This window comes from Xenopus tropicalis, chromosome 6, assembly GCF_000004195.4.
Source record: "Xenopus tropicalis strain Nigerian chromosome 6, UCB_Xtro_10.0, whole genome shotgun sequence".
Taxonomy (NCBI): Eukaryota; Metazoa; Chordata; class Amphibia; order Anura; family Pipidae; genus Xenopus; species Xenopus tropicalis.
The window spans coordinates 135,010,273-135,028,245 of NC_030682.2; the positions used below are offsets into that span (position 1 = coordinate 135,010,273).

At 37.4% G+C, this 17,973-nt stretch overlaps 1 protein-coding gene across 1 annotated transcript in view; it reads right to left on the reverse strand.

Moving 5' to 3' along the window:
- The window catches only part of csmd3 (CUB and Sushi multiple domains 3), a 657,789-nt gene that overhangs the window by 152,015 nt on the left and 487,801 nt on the right, over positions 1-17,973 (reverse strand). The window contains exons 34-35 of the mRNA XM_018094906.2: positions 16,780-16,875; positions 13,717-13,920 (exon numbers count right to left, since the gene is read on the reverse strand). Of these exons, the coding sequence (XP_017950395.2) occupies positions 13,717-13,920; positions 16,780-16,875 (300 nt within the window). The remainder of the gene's footprint in view (positions 1-13,716; positions 13,921-16,779; positions 16,876-17,973) is intronic.

Consider the following 17,973-nt stretch of genomic DNA (forward strand, 5'->3'; position numbering starts at 1 on the left):
CAACACATTTTTCCATGTGATTTTTCACAGAGGTTTCGTGAAATGTGGAAATTCACTGTGAATCCATGCCCGAACAAAAAATTCACTCATCACTAGTAAAACACAGGTGTCCGAATGGTACGCAGGAAAAACATTCACAAAGGTAAATGTACTTTCATGTGCTCTTTTGAAGTGGTTTCCAGGGAAAACTTGGTGTAGTGCCAACTTTTTTGCAATACAGTATGGCACAGAGCAATTCCAGGTTGCACAAGTGGACCATAGAAAAATCTAGGAATTGCCCCTGCATTCCCTGGGCTCCTTTGGCATGTTCCACCCACCTTCAACTCACATCAGTTACATTACAAACAGCATTATTGGGGCCATGCACACCGACACGGCCACATCAAAACCCCTGCAACTTTAAAGGGGATTATAGTCAGATGGGGGATGTTCTTTTTCCCATAAAAACAATCAACGCACCAGGGGCCCCCCCTTTAGATTAGAGGAAGGAGCTTCCATTTGAAGCAGCGTAGGGGGTTCCTCACGGTGAGGGCAGTGAGGTTGAGGAATGCCCTTCCTAGTGATGTGGTAATGGCAGATTCTGTTAATGCCTATAAGAGGGGCCTGGATGAGTTCTTGATCAATCAGAATATCCAAGGCTATTGTGATACTAATATCTACAGTTAGTATTAGTGGTTGTATTTATAGTTTATGTATGTGAGTGTATAGATAGGTAGGTGTGGGTTAGGTGTGCTGGGTTTACTTGGAAGGGTTGAACTTGATGGACTCTGGTCTTTTTTCAACCCTATGTAACTATATAACTATGTAACTTGTGCTTAATCAATTACCCATATGTTAAACAGGCAAACAAGTCTATGACAGGTTGTACCTAGTATCTGAACATTACGGCTTTCCTATTAAGTTGTTAGACATTTGCTTTTTTTTATCTGATTTGTCTGTCCCAAGATCATGATATTGACACTCTCTATGTCACTTTCAAATGTCAGGTAAACAGCAGGTGAAGGTATCCATCAGCTGCCCATCTGACCTGGACCTTAGAAACCATAAAATTGAACAGATAATTAAGATGCTAATTATGCAGAGAAGGGACTCTCATTAAGCGGTTTAGAAACTGTTGATAAACACTCTCATGAGCAAAAACCTAAGACTGTTAAGAGATATTGGTGATTATGTCCATGATTATAGTTTAATTAAAGGTTTGTTGGCTATTAATATGATTTATAGGAGGGGAGACACTGTCACTGGAGAGTTTGTTAATATCTCTAACCTCTATGTGTCAGAAGCAATAAAGCTAAAGTGCTAATTTTTCACATCTCTTCTTGTCATGATGTTCATTATTTGTTATTTTATCCTTTACTTTGTTTATAAAAGACACGTAAAGTTTGTTGTACTTTGGCTAAAGTTGAACATACTGGACACAGAGGGATCTGTGTATTTGACCCGATCTCAAAACAAGCAGATCTTTGTTAAATCAGTGTTTGGTGCAAGGGTTAATAAGAGCAAAGCATGATCAGTAACACACACTTTACACATGATTTGAATTGGCCACCAACTATTTTTTCAGCCCCCCATACACAGGACAATGGTGCCATTTTTTTCAACTTATATGTTATTTTAGTCTCTTTATGCGATAAACCAATGAGAACAAGTGCTTTGTATTTGGAGTGGGTCCCATTGAAAGTTAAAGTGGCAGAGCTGATGTGTGAAGCTTTTTTTACTGGTATGAAAGAGTGATTGCTCTTATCTATCATTGTCCTTGATCTTTATTGAGATACTTTGAGGTCATGTGTTAATCTCATGAGATGTAAGTGAAACAATTCCTCAATCGGGGAAAAATGTAAACATCCAATTGTATTCTTCTGAAGTGTTTCCTTCCAATGAACATTTGATAAAGGCTTTAACTGCATTGTGTAAATATCTGTTAGGGCTCTGACACAAACTCCCTGTTCACGGGCGACTAATCTCCCCGAGTTGCCTTCCCCTGCCATCCCACCGGCGAGCATGTAAGTCGCTGGCGGGATGGCACACGCGGCGGCGCGATTTCCCGAAATCGCCGAAAAAGACTTGCGAGGCTTTTTCTGCGATTTGCGCGAAATCGCACCGCCGCGTGTGCCATCCCACCGGCGACTTACATTGTCGCCGGTGGGATGGCAGGGGAAGGAGATTAGTTGCCCGCGAACAGGGAGTTTTGTCGCGGGCGACTAATCTCCCCGTGTGCCAGAGCCCTTAAAGAAGAACTAAAGCTTAACCAAAGAAGTAGGAAAGAACATTATGTTTTGGGCTTCTGTACCAATCAAAGCTAACCACAACCTTTTAGCAGGGAAGATTTGTGCCACTGAATAAACCCCCAGTAGCCCCCCCATCTTCTTTTCTGCTGATTCATTGCATAATATAATGCTATAAGATTTTTTATGACAAACCAACCTCATTTTCTGCTTGAAGATTTGCAACAACCCCTAAACTTAGCTTCTCAACAGCCGCTCAGAGCACAATGCACTTAGAGACACTCCTAACAAAATCCAAGATAGTGAGCTCCTGTGACAACTTTGAAGGCCTGGATCATTACTGCTACAGAGATGTTGAACCTTTAGGCTGGTGCAATAAGTTAAGTATATAAATGTAATAAAAAGGGCCTTACCGGCTCGGCGGGGACGCCCGCCGCGCCGTACTCCCAATGCGCCGGTTCCTTCTTAGTGCGCGCGCGCGCGCACTTCCGCATCTCATAGGCGCATGCGCGCTGACGTCATGACGTCAGCGCGCAATGGCGCGAAATTTAAACTATTTAAAGGGCCATTTTCATACATTCATTGCCCGTGATAGGTTTTACTCCTGGTGCCTGTAAATTGTGCTTTATGCTTCCTGGTTGCTCCTGTTTTTGACCCTGCCTGGCTTTGACGATTCTAAATCCTGTGTCCTGATCCGTGCCTGTCCCTGACTACTGTTTCTGCCTCATCCTTCTGATTGATTCCCGGTTTGACCCTTTGCCTGCCTGACGATCCTAGTTATCTGCCCGCCTCGACCCAAGCCTGTCTGACCACGTATTTGCCTACTCTTATCTGTACCGTGACCATCGGCCTTAAGACTTATATACAGTCGTGCCCCATTGCTAGCCAGAACTCCTGCTCTGCACCTCTCGTATAAGTCCAGGTGGCATCCGAGTAGCTGAGGGCTCCTCCCGAAGCCAAAGGCGGTCACGCTACTGGTGAAGCACGAGCCGAGACCAGGGTGCTTTGCACTTGTTCTGGTATTGGGTGCCGATCGTGACAATAAAGTATGGCATGTCAGGGTTTAATTCTCCTTTAAAGAGGTTGCATATTCTTCATATCTTCACTAGAAGGCTGCTTTTTCTGTAATTATGTAGTCTACCAACTTGAGTTCCGTGGATATTAAATTTAATAAATTAAGGCTCACTCAGTCTCTAGAACTGTCAACATACTGTTACCATTTGCAAAAATCAAGACTGTAGGAAATGTATACCCTGAGTATGGAGATAGGGGTATGTTTTATTATTGCATGCATCTTTTTTCTACAATGTTCTCTGTCAAGGTGCTATTCCATGTGTTTCTCCATGACTTTCTGTGAGTGGGTCTGTGCTTTTCATGAGGTACAAACCTGACCTGTGCATGGTGGTTCCTGCACAGAAATGTCCACACATATCTCTGATTAGATAAGGATGGTTGGTTCTTACAGTAAAGCCAGTTACAGGCCTTCCTATTAAACAGCATGGTTTGGCGGAAAGTTCAGTAGTAAAACATTGGATTGCAATCAGGGCAACCACAACTTATAGTTAATTACTTTAAAACATAAAATGTGGACAACGGGTGTCAATGCTTTACTTTCTCCATTTATCTAGAAGCTTTAGTAATGCTTCTGGTCCCTGAATGTCTGACTAGTAGTGATGAGCGAATTTTTTTCGCCAGGCATGGATTCGCAGCGAATTTCCGCATTTCGCCATTGGTGAATTGTTTAGCAAACTTTCTGTGAAAATTTGTCATGGAAACTTTGGCGCGCTGAATTTTTTTGTCATGCGTCAAATTGGTTGCGTCAAAAAAGCACGGTCGCATCAAAATTTGGGCGCAGTCATGTAAAAGAACCCATGGGGAACAAAAAAAAGACGCCGGCTACAAAAAAAATTGACGCGGGCGTCAAAATTAGACGCAGGCGAAAAGAAAATCACACGACAAATGCGTTTTTCCACTGTTTCATGACTTTTCATGAATTTTATGGGAAAATGGGACAGAAATGGGAGCAAAATGGGACAGATTCGCTCATCATTACTGACTAGGCATTACCATGTAGCATTATCTTGAATAAAAGCAGGAACAGCATTTTGCCAATTTTAATTACCCACAGACTGACTTGAGATGAGGTTAATATTTTGGGGGTGTAACTCCCTGATGAAGGCAAGGTTATCCCCATTACATGATGAGGTTTATCCCAATCCAGTCATTGGATCAGTGAAATTGGCTAAACGCCTTTTATCCACACTTTCTCCAGATGTTCTCAGGATCGTTATACAAGGAGTTAACTGTCTGTACCACATGAAATTAGAAGCAAGACTCTGACCTTGGGGTAACACTGCATTTATTAAGATAATGATGGTATATTTGAAAATAACAGCTTTAATAGAAGTTATTACAATATAGTTAATGCCATGTTATTTTGGGATAAGATTGCCTTATCTTTCAGTAATGACAAAGACTCCTCTAAGTCTTGCTCTAGGGATATCTAGGCATTTTATCAGCTGAATAAATTTCATGTATTTAATTAGTTTATTTTCAAGGCATCTCCAGAGTATTTGTAAATATGACAGACATAATGCAGCATAGGTGCTCCTCTTTCATTATAAAGAGCTGGATAAATGTAGATATGACAGAAATTACAGGATATGTTAATGTAACCATGGTAACACTAAGATACTAGGACAATTTTTACTGGCAGACCCTTTCATTTATGATATTTATAATACATTTTGCTTACCCAGTACTACAGAACTGTCTGTATTATATTTTACCATGTTATTAAACTCTATTTCTAAAGTGTCAGCATATTTTGTAAAATTCTCTGTTTTCCTCTGAGCTGGCCAAAATATAAAAAGAAAATAATATAAATATGTAGTGGGGTAGGGTGGCAGATTAAATGTTACAAAGTCTGAACTAACCACCTTCCTTTATGATTTCAAAATGTCCCCTCTTTATATGTATCTCTTTAGGGTTGCACCAGGTCATATGCCCAGTGCCACAGGCCTCATTCAGTGGAAATAGAAATTTGTACAGGACAAGCAGTTGGCCTAGATGACTATGAAGATTTTCATTCATCCAGGTCATGGTATATCTAGTATAAATAAATCTAAAGCAACTGGACTTGCTAATTAATCATTGAAGACGTTTCACTACTAACCAAGCAGCTTCTTCAGTTCAACTGACTGGTATGGGAAGTTCTCAAGTCCAGTTGGCCTAGATGTTAAGTTGGCCTAGATGTTTAAGACCATGGTTTGATTCTCTGCGGGAAAAACACCTTAATCTACTGGTGTTCAGCATACAGTACTTAGTGCACCTATTATGACTACCTTAATTACAGTAAATTATCTTGATTCCATTGGGATCCCCCACTATCTTCCTGAATTCCATACTTAAGAAACTGGATGATGCCTTTCCAGGACTGTACTGGATATTTTTGAATAGTGATGAGTGCCTTACCATTTGCAGACCTTTAAAAGTCATTCAAAAAGTGCCATGTGGTATGAGACACAGTAGGAAGGAGGTCCCTGCCCCGTAGAGCTTACAATCTAAGTGCCATATGGCAGTAGCCTCAAACTAAAATTTATGATGGAACCAGACAGAAATTTGGATCAACCTGTAGTAACCATTGAGTCAGGGTTAGGCTGCATTTAAGATGATAAGGATGTAATATACATGGTTCACATGACTTGAAGGACTTCTACATACCATAAGACAACAGTAGGGGGCATATTTATTAGTGTGTAAGCCAACATCATTGGTGATGTTGCCCATTGCAACCAATTAGCAATTAGATTTGAATGGTCACCTACAAGATCTGAATGGTTGCTATAGGCAACATCACCTTTGTTGGCTTACACACTATAATAAAGATGCCCCTAAGGGGCACATTTACTAATCCACGAACGTCCGAAAAGCGTCCGAATTCGTTTTTTTCGTAATGATCGGTATTTTGCGATTTTTTTCAGAAATTGACGCGACTTTTTCGTAGCGTTACGACTTGTGCGAATTGTCGCGCCTTTTTCGTAGCCTTCGCGCCGAGTACGAAAGTTTCGGATTCATTCAAGCTTCGGTATCGTGACTTTTCTTGGGCCAGGTTGGAGCTGCAGAGTGCCATTGAGCCCTATGGGAAGCTTCCAAAACCATGCTAAGGGGCACATTTACTAACCCACGAACGGGCCGAATGCGTCTGATTGCGTTTTTTTCGTAATGATCGGTATTTTGCGATTTTTCAGAAAATTGTTGCGACTTTTTCGTAGCCATTCCGAAAGTTGCGCAAAATCTGGCGATTTTTTCGTAGCGTTAAAACTTGCGCGAAAAGTCGCGCCTTATTCGTAGCCATTCCGAAAGTTGCGCAAAACGTTGCGATTTTTTCGTAGCGTTAAAACTTGCGTGAAAAGTCGCTCCTTTTAAGTTTTAACGCTACGAAAAAAATTGCCAGATTTTGCGCAACTTTCGGAATGGCTACGAAAAAGTTGCGTTTTTTCGCATAAGTTGTAATGGCTATGAAAAACTCGTGTTTTTTCGTGCAAATCGTATTGGTAATGAAAAAGTCGCGACAATTTCCGAAAAGTCGTAAAGGCGCCGAAAAAAAAATCGCAAAAAATACGAAAAAGTCGCAAAATGTTCATTTTCCAATCGGAATTTTTCCAATTCGGATTCGGATTCATGGGTTAGTAAATGTGCCCCTAAGTCTGAAAGTTTACGAGCGCTCAATACGAAAAAGTCGCGACAAGATACGTGCAAATCGTAACGGCTACGAAAAAGTTGCGACAATTCGCTTAAGTCGTAATGGTTACGAAAAAGTCGCAACAACTTATGAAAAAGTCGTAACAGCTACGAAAAAATCGCAAAAAATAAGAAAAAGTCGCAAAATGTTCGTTTTCCAATTGGAATTTTTCCAATTCGGATTCGTGGGTTAGTAAATCAGCCCCTAAGTGTTGTATTTGTATGTGTGTATTTGCTCTTTAGGAAAGTAAGCAGGAAGCATGGATTAAATATTGCTTATCAGTACAGTATTATAATCTCTTATTTACCTTTCCCTAAAACCATCAGTATACAGATAATATGGTTGATTCAGGAATTCAGGTTGAGTAGAAAAATAAAATATTTTGAGAACCTTTGCAAGAAATGCAAATATTTTAATTAGTGTTTTGTTATGAACACTTCAAATATCATTATTCTAATTACATTATTGCTATCCTTGATTTACTTGGTCTGTTATCCTATCTAAACAACACGAAGGTGCTGTAGGCTTTTGTCATTCTGCATTTTGGATCCAAGTACTATCATTTAAATGTTGCACATGTTCATTTATACAAATACATTCGGAAACAAAGGGAATTGTATTTAGCTTTTTTTTTGTCTTTATGGAACTCAGTTGCACAAAAGAATAACTGTAGGACAGGTGGTACAACAAGCAAATAGTGGCTTTTTGGCTACAAATTGTGATATAATTTGCTTTACTGCTCCTGAGTTTCTCTTATATATGACAGTGCCCTCATTTTAATTAGATGGGAGCGTTCTGCCTTATTTTTCTTGAGCACAGACTGAGTTAACATATTCTATATCCTGACAAACACAAGGCACAATATGGAAAGATCCAATGATCCAATCAAATATAATGTACAGGTATCGGACCCCTTATCCGGAAACCCATTATCCATAAAGCTCCCAATTACGGAAAGCCTGTCTCCCATAGACTCCATTATAATAAAATTATTAGAATTTTTTAAATTGATTTCCTTTTTCTCTGTAATAATAAAACTGTACCTTGTATTTGATCCCAACTAAGATATAATTAATCCTTATTGGGGGCAGAACAGCCCTATTGGGTTTATTTAATGGTTAAATGATTCCCTTTTCTCTGTAATAATAAAACAGTACCTGTACTTGATCCCAACTAAGATATAATTACCCCTTATTGGGGCAGAACAGCCCTATTGGGTTTATTTAATGGTTAAATGATTCCCTTTTCTCTGTAATAATAAAACAGTACCTGTAATTGATCCCAACTAAGATATAATTAATCCTTATTGGATGCAAAACAATCCTATTGGATTTAATTAATGTTTTATTGATTTTTTAGTAGACTTAGGGGCTGATTTACTAACCCACGAATCCGACCCGAATTGGAAAAGTTCCGACTTGAAAACGAATATTTTGCGACTTTTTCGTATGTTTTGCGATTTTTTCGGATTCTGTACGAATTTTTCGGATCCAATACGATTTTTGCGTAAAAACGCGAGTTTTTCGTATCCATTACGAAAGTTGCGTAAAAAGTTGCGCATTTTGCGTAGCGTTAAAACTTACGCGAAAAGTTGCGCATTTTTCGCGTAAGTTTTAACGCTACGCAAAATGCGCAACTTTTTACGCAACTTTCGTAATGGATAGGAAAACTCGCGTTTTTACGCAAAAATCGTATTGGATCCGAAAAATTCGTAAAGAATCCGAAAAAATCGCAAAACATACGAAAAAATCGCAAAGTACCGATCATTACGAAAAAAACGCAATCGGACTCCATTCGACCCGTTCGTGGGTAAGTAAATCAGCCCCTTAAGGTATGAAGATCCAAATTACGGAAAGACCCCTTATCCGGAATACCCTTGGTCCCGAGCATCCTGGATAATGGGTCCTATACCTGTACAAGGTATTTTTGTATAAAAATGTGGTCTTCTCCCAAAAACAAAAATATACCTGCATGCGTAGTTGGGGTAAATTATTTATAATAAGTACTGATTCCAAAATGAAATTTGGATGTTATGTTCAGTTTAGTTGCGGATTAGCATACAACGTTGTAATAACAGACACATGTTTATGTATTAGGTATGGTATGGGCAGTATTGCCAAATATTTTTCTGGGGTGATGCCAGAGGCCTACCAATAGGATCTTTGACCAGGGTCCACAATGTCTTAAAGAAGCCTAGTGCTGAAATCACCAAAGATAGAGATATGGTCCACCATTAAACCACCAGTTTCACACTGAGGGCCATTTTTTTTATTCAACATAGCACTGTACAATGTTTACATTTTAGGTTCAATTGGTTCAATTAGGTGAATTGAATTTGGGGTCTTTATTAAATATGGATTGCTATAGCAGAGAGCTTAACAAGACTAGCTTGGACTACAGTATAATGACATGCAGAGTGTGTATTATAGGCATGATGGTTAGAAATATACTCTTACTGTAGACTTTTTTGAACTGTTTGAGACCTGTAGTCTAATCCTCCCTTATTAGAAGAAGTGCACGTTCCTACTGGCTGCTGTTTAAAGTTAACTAAGTACATGGGGCTAAGGCAGGAGAAGATCGGATTGTTCCTGGCTGTGCTGTGAATAGATTTACCAGAGGCAAGGTATAAAGAGGACTGGTCACACAAAATGGAAAAAATGGAAGAGCTTTGTAACAAGATTCAAGAGGGAGGTGGACTGAAGACACAGGGAAAAATAGGAGATACAAAAGAAAAGAGAAGACAAACAGAAAGTAATATAAGGAGAGGAAGCTAGCAGGAGAACAGGAAGAAGTAGAGCAATATGTACAAATGTAAATACTGGAAGAAAGAAAAATAACAAAACAATTGTAAAGCAAGACAGAAATGTATACAAAAATAAAAAAAAAAATAAAGCAGGGCACAAAAATATAGGTTGCTTTTGAATATTTTATAGCTATTTACAGTATACTTGGGGTTCGAGTACCTACTCACTCTCATTTCATATAATGTTCCATATAATGTACTTGGGTATTCACTGTTTCTGTGTATATATATAATGTACTTGGGGTGCCAGTTACTGCCTATTACTGCCTAGAGTGTATCATGTACTGCTGGCATGTCTGGGGTTAACGCCTTTCTCCATTTTTTGCAGTGATTTCTGGGGTTGGTGCTGATTATCTATGGGGTTAATGACCATTTTCTGCTATGGTTACTAGCATTTCTGGGCTTAACAGTGGTTATTCTAGCATAATGACTATTCGAAGCACAAATGGCAGTGGAGTTGTTTAACTAGCAATTTGAACACAGTCCACCAGCAATCAACATGTCACATTTATACCAACCTTATCATGACACATTTTCCAGCTTGGTATTAATGTGACTTGTGGATTTCTGTTGGACTGCGTTTTTGTTAAAAAAACATGAAAATAGCAAAATGGTTTTGCTTTAAAGTAGGTAAAACCTGAAAATATTGGTGGGTAAGGCATTTATACCAGTGGGTGTGGCTTTAATTGTGGGTGTGGCTTAATTTGTTTGCACATAGCACACCACACATAGCATCCCTCTACTTTTTTCGCCCAATTCAAGCACTGCTACAGGTCTTTGTTTCTATGCATTATACAGCAACACGTGTCCCCTACCCCTATCAATGCTTGGATGTGGCCTCAGGCAACATCAAAAGGTATTTGGTTATTATCAGTTACATTTCATTTCTACCTTATAAACAAAGCAATGTGTCGGACAGCACCATGCTGTCATCTGAATATTTAACCAAGTATAGATATACTGCCTAATTGTATTAGTTGGCAAAGGTAGGGGAACGATGTTATGTTATGTCATTAGCATCAGGAGACAATATATCACTGCCAGGGAAACACAATTATCATCTTCAACATATTTCATTAAATGCACAAAACCTTTGGGAAAATGTAGAACAATGCAAAGTAACTCTGTAATGATTACTTCAGCAGTGTCTTGTGGAATACCTAATTAATTGACTGTTGGAGACTCCATGGATAAAAGAATAGGTTAATGCCATTAGAATGTTTTAATAATTACCAGCGAAACCCATGCAAAGTGATTGATGGCTGGAATCAATAAGTTAAATAAATTTAAATCTATGACACAAAAAAGCAACATTATTATACAAATCTCTACTAAATCTCTAACAATGTATCTCTACTAGATGAGAGCAATGAGAGCTATAATTGGCTATTTGTAGCCCCTATGTTGACTGGCAGCCTACAGAAGGCTCTGTTTGGCAATTACACTGGGTTTTTATGGAACCAAAACTTGTCTCCTTACCAGAAATTCAAAAATAAGCACCTGCTTTGAGGCCACTGGGAGCAACAACCAAGGGGTTGGGGAGCAACATGTTGCTCATGAGCCACTGGTTGGCTCTATACAAAAGCAAAAAAAATGGGTAATAGATTTAAAAAATGTATAAATGTTGACTTATTTATTAAACAATCCAAAATTTAAAAGAGTAAAACCATGTAATGAATATAAATAAGAATATGAAAACCTTGAAATCCTTGTTTTTGTATGAAAAACTCCAAAACCATTAATTATCTACAATTTGCCTAGGACAGCTTCCATTGACTTCCCCATGACTTCACCAACTTTATAGATGGCGTAGTTTTTTATAAGTGTTTTCCGTGGTTTTTACAAGTGATAAATAATGAACAATTGGTGTTTTTAAGTTTAAAAAGTACAGTGTTAGGAAATTAAGAAAATTCAAATATTAATAAATCTGGCCCATAGTGTCCGTGCTAGTGGTGGGCGAATCTGAAAATGACGTGCAGCAAAAAAAAAAATGATGCGCACAACTTTTTCTCTGCAAATTTAGAAAAATTAGAACGCCAGTCATAGGCGGAATCGGTTCGGGGACTGCATCAACGAGCTGATGCGGTCCCCGATCAAACTACATTTTTTAACCCACCCGATCAATATCTGGGCAATTTCAGGCCAGATGTCGGTTGGGCAGGCCCGTTGGTAGTGCCCATACACGGGCCGATAAGCTGCCAGATCGGTCTAAGGGATTGATATCAGCAGCTAGAATTGGCCCGTGTATGGCCACCTTTAGTAGTAAAACTAAGTCCCTTTGTAAAATGTATAACAAGCAGTAGAATTCTTAGTGAAAAAGATGAAAATAAGTGAAGTAGATGGTGGAGAGCGCCTTTGAGAGCCTTTGAATTTTTTTAAATGGTAAACCACGTGTCTAAACTAGTGATGGGCTAAATAATTTGCCAGGTATGGATCCATGGTGAATTTCCACGTTTTGCCATTGGTGGATTTTTTTTGCAAAATGGAGAAGATTCTTGTAACTGATATTTTTCTTTATTTTTTCCCTGTAATAGTTGTTTCACATTTGCATTTTCTAAAGGGAAATGTATTTTTACAATAATATAGGCCCTGTCATTGAAGTACATTAGCATAAAAAAAGAAAAAAGGAGGAGAAACAACAACAAAGGAACGCTAGCAATAAAACATGTATCAATCATTAAGACATTTTGGAACAATAACTCAATAGTCACATACTGTAATTTATGGTTATTTTGGCTTATAAGAACTGCTGCAATCTTTACTGATATAAAATAAGAGGACTATCTGCTCTTTTATATACAGGCAGAAAGATTTAAGAAAATAAATACCAGATATCAGATTAAGTTGTGTGGAAGTAAGAGTTCTTTATGGAAAAATAGGGGGCCCTTTAGCTCTCTATAAATTACAGATATTTATACTTCGGACCAATGTATAGGAAGTTTGCTTTACACCAAGTGTGTTGCACATACTTAGGGGCACATTTACTAAGACACAAATCTGAACCGAATTGGAAAAATTCCGATTTGAAAATGAACATTTTGCGACTTTTTCGTATTTTTTGCGATTTTTTCGGCGTCTTTACGACTTTTTCGTTACCAATACGATTTGTGCGAAAAAACGCGAGTTTTTCGTAGCCATTCCGAAAGTTGCGCAAAATCTGCTGATTTTTTCGTAGCGTTAAAACTTGCGTGAAAAGTTGACGCCTTTTTTTGTAGCGTTAAAACTTAAAAGGTGCGACGTTTCGCACAAGTTTTAACGCTACGAAAAAAGCGCAACTTTTTGCGCAAGTTTTAACACTACGAAAAATCGCCAGATTTTGCGCAACTTTCGGAATGGCTACGAAAAACTCACGTTTTTTCACACAAATCGTATTAGTAACGAAAAAGTCGCAACATTTTTTCAGAAAAAATCGCAAAATACCGATCATTACGAAAAAAACGCAATCGGACGCATTTGGCCCGTTCGTGGGTTAGTAAATGTGCCCCATAGTCTTCACCTCTGCTGGAGTTACTGTAGGAGTAGCCTTTTGATTTGAAAATAAAACAAATGTGGGTCTGTCCTATAATGGCATTATAATCTGCTTGTCAATAGGTTGGTTCAAACCCCAAATATAATTACTGTACATTAGGCAGTGGAATTGGTGTGATAAGTGAACCATGCCAGAAAAAGTGCAGTCCACCCATGCCAGTATACACTTTGTGCTCAATAATAGGAAACCTGTGTGTATGTTTCTTATGAAAATAACCCATTCACTCAATTTATATTTGTGCTTGCTCTATCCTAATCCCTCTAAAATATATCATATATCAAACTTCCCATTTGTTCTTGACACGTTTGCTCTCTCACTTGTTTACTTTTAGATATATTTTCCTCTGGGCATTATATAAACCTGACAGAATCCTTTAAAAACAAATGGCTTGAGTAGGTACCTGTACATCACTTACCTATGCATGTTGGTAGGGAATCATTCCACTGAGCTAAGGCATTGGGCACGGCATCACATCGAATAGCTATTGACCCACGTAGAATATACCCAGGGTTGCATTCAAACAGCACCACAGAACCAAGAGCAAACTCGTTTCCAATCCTTTTTCCAAACCTTGGTTCTGGCACTGAACTACATTGCGTCGCACTTGTTCTTGGAACAGCTGTAATATAACCATTTTTAACATAATGTTAAATATCTGGCAATACTAAAATGTTACTCATCATATCATAGGATGGATATTCTCATAATAGAATCAATTTAATTAATAAAATGTACAGAACGTTCAGATTTTACAAAACCAGTAAAAAATGTATTTAGGAAGGTCATGTTTTCAGATTATCCTAAAAGAAAGATGGACAATATTGCTAACCTAGATGTTTAAAGGTTAGCTTGCAAAGGCCAATGTTTTACAGGTTGCTTATCTGTGATTTAGAAAATACATACTTATGAATATATCGGTATTTATGGACATAAACCATGGCATAGTAAAAATATATCGCCCCACGATGGTTACCTGAATTGCATGAGGAGAAAAATGATAGTTTATTAAGTATAGATAGTTTATTAAGTATAAGTGAATTGCAAGCTCACTGGTGCTAAATTGTGCAGGTTAGCATTAAATTCACATAGAGCCCATACCAAGTCCTTAAGTAGAGTCTTCTGCACAAGGGAGCTATGTACTTAACACCCAGTTGGTAAGTAAAGGGCTCCCACTGCATTATTGGTGCTACTTCCACCTTCTACCTAATTCCTACCTAATTGATGTTGTGCTAATAAACAAACTTTCCCACGTACCACCCCCTAACATGGGTGCGAATGGTGCCCACATGAGTGTAGTTTCCTGTCAGATGCAAATCTTTGCACCTAATTCTGGAGGAACAAAGACTTACATGTGTAAGCAGTGGGTGAAAATATAAGGGAGTAAGGTGCACATTGGGCATTTTGCACCATGCAGTAAATGGCATTTCAGCAAAAGCAAATTTTGTTTATGAAACCGAGGCAAAGTTGTCAAGAACCTTTATCTTCTTGTAAAAACACAACAGGAAAAAAACGCCATGTAAAAATACCAATTGATTTAAATGCATTTTGCATAAAAAAAAGGTTACGGTATACAGAACCCTTATCTAAAAAGCAACTATATATATTTTATTAAACAAAGCAATACCTACTGTTCATCATGCATTCTGTATATCATATTTTTAAAAAGTTGGTGAAATCCATACAGCTCACAAGAAGCACACTTCCTAATGGGTACATAGCCATAAAACTATTTTTTAATACTGAAGTTTCAGGTTTTGAATTTAAACTGCTATCTGGTTGCTAGGGCTTAATTACCAGTCAGGATTAGTAATGGGCATAATTTTTCACCAGGCATGGTTTTGCAGCGAATTTCTGCTTTTTGCCATTGGCAGATTTTTTACAAAAATGGGCATCAAAATTTTTCCGTAAAAAAAATGGCCACACAACCAAAACGTCATTATTTTAATAGTTATTGGTCATTTTTTTTGACGGGCAACATTTTTGTTCATCACTAGTCAGGATGGGAGACGAGTAGTAAAAGTTCTAGACTGAAAATAAGCAACACATATGAGTAACGAATAAACTGAAGCTTTACAGTTGGTCAGACAGAACAGGAAGTCTAATATAAACAATACATGAAATACAATAACTTTCTATAGAGCAGGGTGCATATGAACCCCCAAAACTGAACCAAAGTCAAGTAATATAAATCTAGTTGGGAATTTTTTATTATTGCTTTTTTTTGCCAATCTCCAGAGCTCATCAATGACCAACAACCAAAAGTGGATTTCTAGATTAGTGGGAGTCCCCCCTGGTTCTTGCCCAGATAGCTCCAGCTATAGAAAACTCTTCCAGGCAGTTGTTGGTACATTGTTTTCCAACACATTCTAAGCTTAAAGGAAAGGTAAAAACTAAGTATGCTTTATCAGAAAGTTCTATGTAAATACAGCCATAAGCACTCACAGAAACGCTGCACTGAGTCCTCAAAAGAAACACAGAATTTCTTGTCTCCTTTTTTGTAAACATGTTCTTCGGTATCTGACTACCTTTTTCAGAAAAATCCTTCATTCCCAGGGCCAGAGTCTGCACAGCTCTCTCCTCTCTCCTGCTCCCCGCTCCCATAAGAATTCATAAAACTCACTCCCCCCACCCTTAGGAATGTGTAATCTGAGCTATAATGGCTAAACTGCAAGCAGGAAGCTATGAAGACCAAGCTAAAATGGCAGCTACTATCTTAAACAAACAGAGAAAGCTTCTAGGGCTCTTTACTCAGGTATGGTAATGCTTTCTGCAGAATAAATATAGTGTTCTAGGTGGTTCTAGGGTGGGATTTTCATAATTTACATATACAAGTATGCTTTATTTTTTCCAGTTTGGCAAAGAAAACTATAAGCATTCTAAATGCGCTTTTAGTGAATTATAGATTTTTAATTTTTTTTTTCAATTTTGCTTTTCTTAACTGAATCAATCCTACATTTGTTTAAATACTGCATGAAAAGTAATTTATTAGAGCAGATATTGCTACTGTATTTCAGTAAGAGAATTCTACACATTCATAACCTTACAAAATGAAATAGAATAATGTATGCATTTTTTTAAATTATGAAAAATATAATCCCTTAGTGTTGGTATAATTAAAATAATGAATCTTGCCTTGAATACATAATACACGTATTAGAACTGAAAATAGCAGTAGAAACAAAAGGGCACTGCAAATTATGTTATTGTCAACTTTCATTCCCAAACATACATTCAATATGGCTTTTATAACAGTATGTTTTTGTCTTAATTAAAATAGGAGGCATTTCATGAAATATCTTAGATTTTAACTCTAATGTAATTACTTTTATGTGTGTTTGTAGAATGTATTATGATGCCTTATAAACAGGTTCCTCTTAAGCATTTACCTTCTTTATACATATGTATAAAAATTGATAAAATATAAAAGTTTTTTTGTTTTTAAATCTTTGCATCTCTCAAACTATATATGTGCATTTACCTTGATAGACAAAGTGAAATCCTTTCGATGTCATAGGTCCAATAGAAGTAAATTTAATTATAATCTGGTTACCAGAACTGAGTGGAAGCGATTCCCCTACTCAACAAAATAAATAAAACAATTTATTAACAAGTCATCACTCTAGGAAATTTAGAAAAAAATAACTATTATTCAAATTGTAATATGGGCAGAAAATTAGGAGTAAATTTATAAAACTTAATGTTTCAAAAATTGAGTTGGGTCAAAGAGTACAAGCATACATTCAGGGGCACATTTACTAAAATTCATTTTTTTTTTCTGGCGTATGCACGCGTAAAAATTTACAGTGGTATAAATTTGAATTAAACCTGATCATTGCTGTATTTATAAAATGTCACAATAATGCCTGAAGTGTTTGTACAAAAATTTCGAGTTTACATTGTAAAATCCCCAATTTTTCGAGTTGAAGTTAAGTATTGTTAAAACTCGCAAAATTTGAGTTTAAATGGATGTTCATTTCCATAAATCCTCTTTATTTTTCCCCAAACACAAATTCCTCCAGCAGCCATTTTAGAAGCATTGGCACTCTTGGAAAACAATAATGTGTTTAAGTTTTACTTGAAACTGAGTAAAACTGAAAACAATGAGGGAATTAAATTTCACTTGAAACTGGGTGAAACTGAAAACAATGAGGGGATTAAATTTCACTTGAAACTGGGTGAAACTGAAAACAATGAGGGGATTAACTTGTCCTTGAAAATGTGTCAAGGACAGGCTGTCACTGACTATTCTATTCCTCTACTATTCTAAGCCTCCATAGGACTCAATGGTACTCGGCAGATCAAACCTGTCGTTTTTTTTTACAAAAAAAGTTAACTAAACATTAATAAATCACAAATTATGGAACTTATTTTTGAAAAACTTGAATGTTTCCAGGAACAATAATGAAAAAGCGAGTTCTGGCAAAATCCCATTCATAAATCTTGAAATTATCTAGAAGTAAGAAAAAAAATCTCACTTTATCTTAAATTGCTTAGTAAATGTGCCCCTTATTGTCAATGATATGCTGATGAAATGGTTCCTATAACAATGGACACAGGGTTGCTATTCTTATGAATCAGTCAATTAAAGTAATTCAACCTCATGGTAAGGGAGAATAAGTACAAAATTTCAAGTTTGTAGAACATGTGTTTCTAAAAGTCTATACAATGTCTG